Source organism: Dipodomys ordii, unplaced genomic scaffold (genome assembly GCF_000151885.1).
Source record: "Dipodomys ordii isolate 6190 unplaced genomic scaffold, Dord_2.0 Scaffold48, whole genome shotgun sequence".
NCBI lineage: Eukaryota > Metazoa > Chordata > Mammalia > Rodentia > Heteromyidae > Dipodomys > Dipodomys ordii.
In genome coordinates this window covers 10,916,651-10,926,650 of record NW_012267264.1, presented here as the reverse complement: position 1 = coordinate 10,926,650, position 10,000 = coordinate 10,916,651, and the positions used below count along the sequence as shown (strand labels likewise).

Sequence of the window (10,000 nt, the reverse complement as noted above, 5' to 3'; positions counted from 1 at the left end):
TTCTAGAGAGGAAAACTGCCAAATGTAATTCAGAAATACAATAGAACACATTTTGTGCTTAATGAACTCCATGTAGGATTTACTCAATCCCCTAAGCCACTATACTAGTAGTGTCATGCGAGATGACTTGAATGTATTTATCTACTCTTGGCCCTTGAGTTTGGATTTCTTTAGTCAAGTATGTGCTAATTTTCTGCATGCAAAAAATAGTTAATCCATTATGTTGTCATTTAATTAGCTATGGTAATTTGTTATGTTAATTCATGGTGTCCTAGAAATTAACCATTAATTATTTTCTTATTACATTAAATTGGCAATTGTTTTGCATATTCATATTTAAACTATTTTATATGAATATTATTGTTCTTGGAAATGAAAGCTACATAAAACTAGAAATAGATTCAAGGATCCTCAATGTCCAGTCTCACTTTGCCTCTACACATGCTCTAAAGTTTCTTTTATGTCTGACTCTAATTGATATGTAGTATGTAGAGAAATTTATACTTGGGCTCTATCCTTATTGCAGTGGCCTGGAGTGTATTTATTCTGGACTAGTAGTGTAAAACAGCAAGTTAAAACAGATCTTTTAAACTGATATTGCTGATATCCACTTATTTCACATTGTTATTTATAAATCATCTGATTTTTTTTTCTTCCAGAAGTCCTACTTTAGTAAAAAACATACCTACCAGTTTAGGCTATGGAGCAGCTCTTAATGCCAGTTTGCAGGTAATGTGATTACACTTTCCCATTATTTTTCTATTTGAATGTTTTTGGTTTTGTGGCTGTGGGGGAGGGGGATGCTTTCCCATTTAGGCAGGATCATGATTGTTCTTTAATAGTTGGTTTATCATCCAAGTAAGTTGTAGAACCTAGCACAGGGAAAAACACTGGTTCTAATTCAAACTACGTTTGATGTGAAGAAGCAAGAAGGACACCCTGTGGCAAAATCTGGAACACTCGGCTTTCCTGCAAATGCTAGATTGATAGAAGCTTTTGCAAATGCATGTGGCTATGCATTAATATTTATCCAGGCTGTCATAAATGATTTCACATCATAGTGTTGGGGAACATGGTGCTTGTGGCAAAAACTTTAAAGTTTAATTATAATATATAATTTTTATGCAGAGGAGGCAAATGTCAGGACTTCTTTATTTTGAGTTAAGTTCTGGTCATTTTTTTTTTAAAGCAGAGCAACTGCTTATATTATCTGGGAGTATTTCATGACATGAGAGGATTCAACATTTCATGATGGGAAAGGTTAAAACATGAGTAAGAAAGTTTGCTGCAGAAACTATTGTTTAGATGTTCATATCATGCTTCATTTCCCTGCTGTCTGGGCCACAAGTGGCCAATTAGAATTTTTGTCTTTCCCATACCTTTGATTTAAATGCTTCCCAAAATCTCTCTGTCACAATTTGAACCCATTAAAAGAAAATCAGTGCTTTCAAAATTATCTTAAAGGACATCTTAAAAGTTGTTTCACACTTCCTCATTTCCACTAGGCTGCCTTGGCAGAGAGCAGTTTACCTTTGCTAAGTAACCCTGGACTGATCAATAATGCATCCAGCGGCCTCCTGCAGGCCGTCCACGAAGACCTCAATGGGTCCCTGGACCACATCGACAGCAATGGGAACAGCAGTCCAGGTTGCTCACCTCAGCCACACATGTAAGTGGGGTGACCAGACTCCCTAGAGGGAAAATATATATCAATAGTCTTCTAAAGTTTAACAATTTTCTTGATGCTTTTAATGTTATGTAAGTAAAACCAACAATAAAATTTCAAGTAATGTTAAATAGTACTGTGTACAGAATATGAAATAGTGTATCAAAATCACTTTGAATACATCTTATAGATTCTCTTAAATGCCTTATACGTAGTATTGTTATAGAACCACTGTACAAATTCTTAGTACTACGACATTCTCTGGGGCATAAAGCAGAGTGTAAGGCAATTCTACACCTGATAGGTAGTATCACCCATTTGGATTGTGTGGTGTAATAAGAATATTCACGATGGGATACGTTGTCGTAATTTTTACTACCATTCAGGTCTCTAAACCATTTATGAACTGTAGTGAAGACATTGCCCATTTTTATAAACCGTAAAATGCAAAGTTTAGCTGTTACCCACAGTTTACATAGAAGCTAGTAATGTGTAACTTTTTGCCTGTCTTATAAATCAGTGTAATTACATATTCAACTTTAATTACTGGTACGTCTGTATTGGAAAGGTTTATATGTTATATTTTATGCAAGACTACGATTCCTATTAATATTTAGCAGCTAACTATATCATTAATTACTTGAAAATCTTTCCCCTACCATCTTTTTAATGGAGCTGAGAGAGTAGAAGTATTAAAAATTGATGTATTGTGGGTTTCAGAAATGTGTATGACACTTTCAGAAATGCCTGGTTGTATTCAATAGTATCAAGCATATCAGTTTCTTGTTTACAAAAACAGTATCAACCCTGGTAGAAATTAAACTTCCTCAGGAAATAATTGTAATCTGAATGATGAAGTATATGAACCATTCATTCACTAGGATAAATTATAACTTAGGTTCACGCTTCATAGAAGTAACATCATGGACTTCTAAGTTCCAGTTATGAGGTTAGATTAGTTCTTTCCCTCACTTTAATATTTTTCTTTTGCTTTAAGTATCTGACAAAACAGCTAAAAGAGAAATATAACATTTATAGGTGCCCATTTTCACTTGACCTTTACAGGATGTTATTTTTGTTGACTTTTTAAACATCTTATGATCTTTGATGGATTAATGTCTCTAAGATCATATGCTTAATTGCTTTATGGCCCTTGTACTCTCTCACCTTTGCAAAATACATACTGGGAACCTTAATGTGTTTCTTCAGGTTCCAAACCATTACTTCTCCAAAATGGAAAAATTTTTCTTTTGGAAGTGTCTTTAGATGTATTAAATAATACAAAAGAAGTAATAAAACTGGAAGTAGAAAGATCATGGATATATGCTCTTGAGAGTAGCAGTACTCTAAGACAAGGAATGTGAGCAGTCAGACAAAAGTTTTGATATCTTGCCTCATCCTACCAGCTGGGCAGGGGTAGCTTGAGGCCCTTACTTTAAGCAATTCACCTGAGTATGCTAATGCTCATTCCCAATAGGAAAAAATCCTAAAATAATAAAACTTTAAAGAGCAAACAAGAATTAGAGTCTATTTTCCACCTTAAAAAAGAAAAAGACCTATTTCAAAGAAATGAAAGACATTTGTAAAATAAAAATAGGTTGGCTGTTGGCACATTTTCCCTTCTTCCTAGACAATACAAACCCTATAGAGAAGACAGACAAGGTAAAGAAGTATTTTTAAACATAATTGTCCAGTGCTAAGCATATTAAAATAAAATATTAATGATTTAATAAAGCCATTTATTAAACATGACATTTCACAACTTGAAGTAATAATTGGGGTAAATTATGGCACAGTTAGGTTAGTAGTATTTTTCACTTGCAATTGCTCTTTCAGAATTTTTTGGTTTATTTATTAATTTAAGTAAAGTTTAATTATGAAATGTCTCAGAGAGACCTAACAATATGTGCAAAGAACTCTATAAAAATTGTATATGTAATGCCTGATGTACTGCTGCTATGGGTTAATAAAAGCAACATGTTTGTTGCTAATATACCACAAATTTTATGCTTATATAAATTAGTACATATAAAAATACTTTTATTTTCTATATATAAGAAAAAAAGCCCTCCTCCCTTGGCTTATGACAAATAGATTTCAGAAAAGATAAAAGCTAGAGAGACCACAAATCTTATCTTTTTCTTAGTAATATAAAGTAATAACAAACTTTTCATTATCTTGCAAAATATTTAGTGAATCTTCATCTTGAACCTATTTTTTTGCTGTTACTTTAAACTTTTTGTATATCAGGAACCAAATATTGATGAAATGCATTCTCAATGTTCATTTTTTCTTTTAAGAAAAACTTTAATACTCTTCAACTTGTTTTGTATATATTATGAACGAAAGGAAAAACATCAACCTAATTATCTCAATTAAAATATACATGCATAGAACTGAATATAGTTCAAAGCATTAAATAAAAGTAAAAAGGGGAGACATTTAAATAGGCAAATGAAGAGAAGAAGTGGGATGGAGAATTCAGTCAAAAATTCATGAACATCCTACACAATTAAGAAAAGTTTGGAAAGGGGTGGGTTGGAAGGGATAGATGAGCATGTTGAAAGGGGTGACGTTGATCAAGTTGTATGGTATTCATAAACTACTTGGTTGAATGGCAACTTCTTTGCATAATTACTTAAATAATAATAATAGTATATAAAGTAAATAAATATTAGTACATTTTTATGTCACAGATTGATAACATGGCACTTTTCCATTTGGTTAGTTAAGCTGATATATGAACAAGAGGTAACAGTGTCCATTATGTCAATATCTGGGCTTTGCTGTGGGGTGTTAGGCATTCCAATCCCAGGTTCTGCCCTCTAGTTAACATTTATCCCTGATCTTCTCACTGAAAATGAGTGATGATAAGATCTACCAACTTCTAAGAGCTTTGCAAAGGAAATGAATGCCAAGACCTTAACAACTGATTGTGTTTCTCATGGTGCTGTATACCATACTCATATTACTGATTCATATTACCTCTGGTAATATTTACTTTAAATGAGTCTATAAACAATACAAAAACACTGTTGCATTTGCATTTGAATACTTTTTTAATACACTGAATACATTTGTCATGACTTTCCTAAATAATCCTCTTTCTTTTCCTTCTATCTTCTCCTAAAATTTGTGGAGTAAAACAATCAGTAAAAGTGAAACCATATTACCCAAAGTCAGGAGCAAAAATAATATTTGAGAAAAGAAATTTTCATCTAAGTTGTAGACTGCTAACAATTCAGAAAGGGTATACCTACCCAGAATAATGACTTCCTAAGATGTGCCCAAATGCCAGGAGATAAGATTTAAGTGGAATGTAGGCATACATGAAGGAAAATAGAATTAAAACCGTATAATGATTGGATCAGAGTGCTTAGTAACTTATATAGCAAGCCATGGTGACTGTTTTCATCAATATAAAGCTAGTTAATGTCATAACTTGCATAGAATAAAAACTATCCTGTACAAATAATGAGCATCTGAAATTGAACTAAATGAACCATGACTTAATGGCAGTTCAGTACAGTGTGATATTCTGAAATTGGGAGAGCATGAAGCAGCAAGTATTCTTGTAGGATGTATTACTTGGCTTAAATACAAGACTGAGAGTTAAGAAATAAAAAGATTTGATACAAAAACACTATGAAAGTAGTAGCAAAATAGGACAACTGACTGGATGCTGGGGACAAAGAGGAATATGAGGAAAAATCATAGCCACACACAAAGCTCACAGAGAAAGAGAAGAATATGAGGAAAAATCATAGCGACACAAAGCTCACAGAGAAAGAGAAGAAAAATCATAGCCACACAAAGCTCACAGAGAAAGAGAAGAAAAATCATAGCCACACAAAGCTCACAGAGAAAGAGAAGAATATGAGGAAAAATCATAGCCACACAAAGCTCACAGAGAGATAGAAGAAGCAAGATCAGGTTCAAAGGGGGGAAAAATCAAAAAGCATAACTCTCTCTAAATCCAGGATAAAATCTGAAACTGTGTTCATGTAAACTTTTTAGTCAAATAAACAATAGTAAAATTCTACCAGAATAGTAAAATTCTACCAGAATACTAATGTACCGCTAAGACAGGTAGAGAAGACGTTCTGAAGCACTAGAAAAGTAGAATAGATACAAGATAGTACTTGTAAATTATTTTTTTCAGAAAAAGAGAGCCATAATATCTATATCAATATTTCAGCATTTTCCTTCCATTCCAATTCTTTTTAGTTTTACAGTGTCCAGAATGAAAGATTTTCTAAAATAGTGTCTTTAGTTTGCTTCAAACTATTTGCTTCTCTGACCTTCCTGTTTTTTTGGTTTTGTTTTGTTTTGCTTTTACTTCTCTGAGCTTTTCTTTCACACAAATTCTGCTTTATCTTACTACACTGGTCCTATTTCTCAAGGCATTTTTGCAAGTTATGTTTTTTTTTATATCAGTACCTTAATTCTCCAGTTTGGAAGGACCCACTGCTTATATAACACTTTGCAACCAGTGCCATGTGTTTGAGACTATATATTTGGTATGCAGAATATGAACCTTTAACATAGTTTATTATATCAAGTAATCATTCAATGAAATGTATTTATTATGAAGAATCAAATTAGAAATTCCAGTTAATAGAAATTATTATAGGTTTCCACAGTAACACATGAAATAGACAGCTAGTTATAGTTCTTTTATTTGTTTGTTTCTTTTTTGGTCAGTGGTGAGGCTTAAACTTGGGGCCTGAGTACCTGTCCCTGAGTTCCTTTTGATCAAGGAGCCACTTCTATTTTATGGTAGTTAACTAGAGATAAGAATCTCACAGACTTTCTTGCCCAGGCTTGCTTTGAATGGTGATCCTCAGATCTCAGCCTCCTGAGTCGCTAGGATTACAGGTTTGAGTCACCAGTACCTGGCAATACTCACTTTTATGGGAGAAGACAAAGTATACTTCTTAAAGTTTTTTCCCCCCCCCCCAGTCTTGAGGCTTGAACTCAGGGCCTACGCACTGTCCCTGAGCTCTTTCACTCAAGGCTAGCTCTCTACCACTTTAGCCACAGAGCCGAGTTGGCTTTTTCTGTTTATGTTGTACTGAGAAATTGAACCCAGGACTTCATGCATGTGAGGCAAGCACTCTATGACTCAGCCACATTTCCAGCCCAAAGGTTTCTTTTAAACTTAACTTACACACACCCACACCCCCCCCCCACACACACATCATATATAAATCAAAATTTGTGGGACTAGAAACTTAGAAACTGGCAGGCCCTTTTACCTCATTTGTGATTTTTTTTAATTTAACTTATTAAAAGTGAATTTTAAAAAGTTACTGAAATCTTGAAGTATAAATCTATGATGTATATTCAAGATGATTTCAGGGAAAAGGAGGTAAGGAATAAGCACAGTAGCACTGAATGCATATTTTTTTAAACTAATTTTGACCCTTTCCAGAAGATTTTTTTTTAAGTCAAAGTCAGTACTTAATAGTTTAAATATTCTATTTTCTATGTCTCAAAAGCATTGATTAACCACTCATTGTATGAATGAATATACAGGATACTTAAATGAAAATTTGGGCTTCGTGTCATGATAGATATTATTTCTTTTGCACCTCTGTGTCAATATTCTATTATTACTGGACCTTTCAGAGTTCTATAGAATATGGAGAAAAATAATTTTAATTTCAATTTTTATATGGACATTTATATCTTTAAAAACTACTTACCAATTAGAATTGATAGTATCTTTAGGCAGAAATTATTTAAACTTTTTATCTTCTCCCTGTTTTAGCCTAAAATACGAATAAAGAAAACACGTGACCTAGACCTGCCAGGTCTCATACTGGTAGAACGGGTCTCCTTTCTGTCTGAAGCAAAAAGAGGAAGCTAATGATGTCCCACCATGTTTAGTTCAATTCCTTTATATCTTTATTTTAATTAAGTAATTGTTTCTTTTTATTCTCACACAATTGGCTCCGATTTCCCCTTTTTGTTTCCCTAGTAAAATGTTAAGTGAGGTTCCACTTTCATATTTCTTAAATCTGTTTCTAGAGATCAAAATGAATGTTCTTCCCAAGGTGATCATGTATTAAGCGTTTCCTGTACAAAGCTTCTCCTTGTCATGTCGTTCTTTCTGATTACTACAGTCTTCTACTGTTGAGTTTTTAGATCATTTCTTGTGTGTTATTCTTGGACCCCCTTAGCCTCTATGTCATTTCAAAATTCCATGTGATTCTTATTTTTCATGTTTAGAATGTGAGAAATAATGATATTCTACAGAGAATAGTGATATTCTGCATGCAAGGCTAGAAAATAAGTTTGTTGTGCTCTTAAAAACTAAAATTTTAGGGTTAGGAAATACAAGGCATCATAAAAAAGCAGTGCTGTTTGAAGGTTTTAAGAGAGGTCCCATTTATCTTTTTGATCAACTTCTCAAATCTATGTCACATTCTCCATGACCCAAACTTCCTCTATGTCACATGTCCCACAGTTATCCTGGCCATATCCTTTGCTTCTTCGAAGGCCTCAATTTAGAAATAATTGCACTATTCTACGTCAGTATCTTTGGAAAGTAATAATCTGCCCCCATGGGCAGTTAAAAGGCACATACAGACCCCATTTTGAAAATCTAAACCACAAATTGTCATAAACCATAATGATAATACGCATGCGTATAATATTTTCTTTCTTCCCTATATTTTTCATTTGGTTACCTCAAAGTTTCAATTGCTGTTTGTAGGCACATGAAAAATTTGCAGATCCCACACCTTTAGTTGGTGATGTTTTATATAAAATATCTATCAATCTTAGATCTTTCTTTGTGGACAGAAACATTTGAAATTGGAGTGGCTGTGTATTTCAGAGGAAAGCAGTTGGAAGTGACTGGTAATCTGAGAAGGGTTCCATGCTCACTCTCATTGTTTTCATTCCTATTAAGCTGATGTTTTGTGTCATTTTGTTACATTATGAAATTCTAAACATAAAAGCCGTTTTTGACCTCTCCTGTGTGGTCACAGATTTTTCTTATTAACACTTTTTTTTTCAGTCACCTTTAATTTTTCCCCCTAACCTTTCTGCCTCTTATAATTTTTTTGATTTAATTCAATTTTTATTTAATCTCTAAACTTTTTCATTAACTTTGCTAGTTACCTTTGAGATGGCTTTCCAAAGTGATTGTACTGACGATGATGCCAGCTCTTTATCATCTCATCTTTTTTAAAGTGCTACAAGTGTGGATCAGTAGCTGCTGTTCTTTTTACATTATTCCAGTCCCCATGTGTGGCACTTACAACTCATTCTAGTTCCTCTTAATAAAAAGATCCTACCAGAGGTACAGTACCTTCAGCTAAAATGTGTTATATCCCCGCCGTGCCATTTGTGGAAATTTGTGGGTTCCTATAGGGTTCTGAAGGATTTTTATAGAACTATACAGATGCTATCTGACATTCATGGTGTGAAATCCCACAATTTAGGCAAAGTATGTCAGACAAGTTTAGTTGATAGTATTGTAGCTTACTGCTCTTGTTTTATATCTAAAGAAGACACTTGTATGAGAGGATACATCTTCATTTTCACTGACACTAGTTGAACCTTAAAATTTCCTTTCTTCAAGGGTCAAAGAGTCATGACTAAATTATTAAAGATTGAATTTGTCCTACTTCTAGAATAAATAATAAATATTTTATATATTCACATAAAGTTTAACTTCAGCTTTTGATATAGGGATTACAAAGTGGCTATGTGTTTGTCTACTTTAGCAGAATTTAACGTTACCATCCATATGTGTTAGATTGAATATTTACACAACCTGAACGTAGTTTAAAGCATAAGGTTACTACATTTCAAAAACAGCTACTATCATTAAGGTAGAATTAACTAGGTAGACCATATGTATAAAACTTTCTATTTGAGCAGACACTCTGAAAACATTACAGGATGGAATAGGAGACACTCTAGGGCTCCTTGGCACAGGCGGAAATTTTCTTAATAGAGACCCAGAAACACAACAAATCAAAGAAAGGTTGGACAACTGGGATTGCATGAAATTGCATGGCAAAGGACATAGCTAGCAAGATCAATAGAAAGCCCACTGATTGGGAGAAGATCTTCACTAGCCATACAACAGATAAGGGTCTCATATCTAAAATATACCTGGATCTCAAAAAATTAAATCCCCCAACAACAAATCTTCAAAGAAAGAACTGCCCAATAAGTAAGTGGGCTAAAGACTTAAAGAGAAACTTCTCTGAAGAAGAAAGAAGGATAGCCAATAGACACATGAAGAAATACTCAGCCTCCCCAGCCATAAAAGAAATGAAAATCAAAACAACATTGAGATACCACCTCATCCCA

The 10,000-nt window shown here is 33.6% G+C and overlaps 1 protein-coding gene across 9 annotated transcripts in view; it reads left to right on the top strand.

Annotated features, from left to right (window-relative positions):
- The window catches only part of Foxp2 (forkhead box P2), a 259,198-nt gene that overhangs the window by 227,370 nt on the left and 21,828 nt on the right, over positions 1-10,000 (top strand). For all 9 annotated transcript variants that reach the window (XM_013019924.1, XM_013019921.1, XM_013019925.1 and 6 more), the window contains 2 exons: positions 660-729; positions 1,506-1,669. In XM_013019924.1, the coding sequence (XP_012875378.1) occupies positions 660-729; positions 1,506-1,669 (234 nt within the window). The remainder of the gene's footprint in view (positions 1-659; positions 730-1,505; positions 1,670-10,000) is intronic.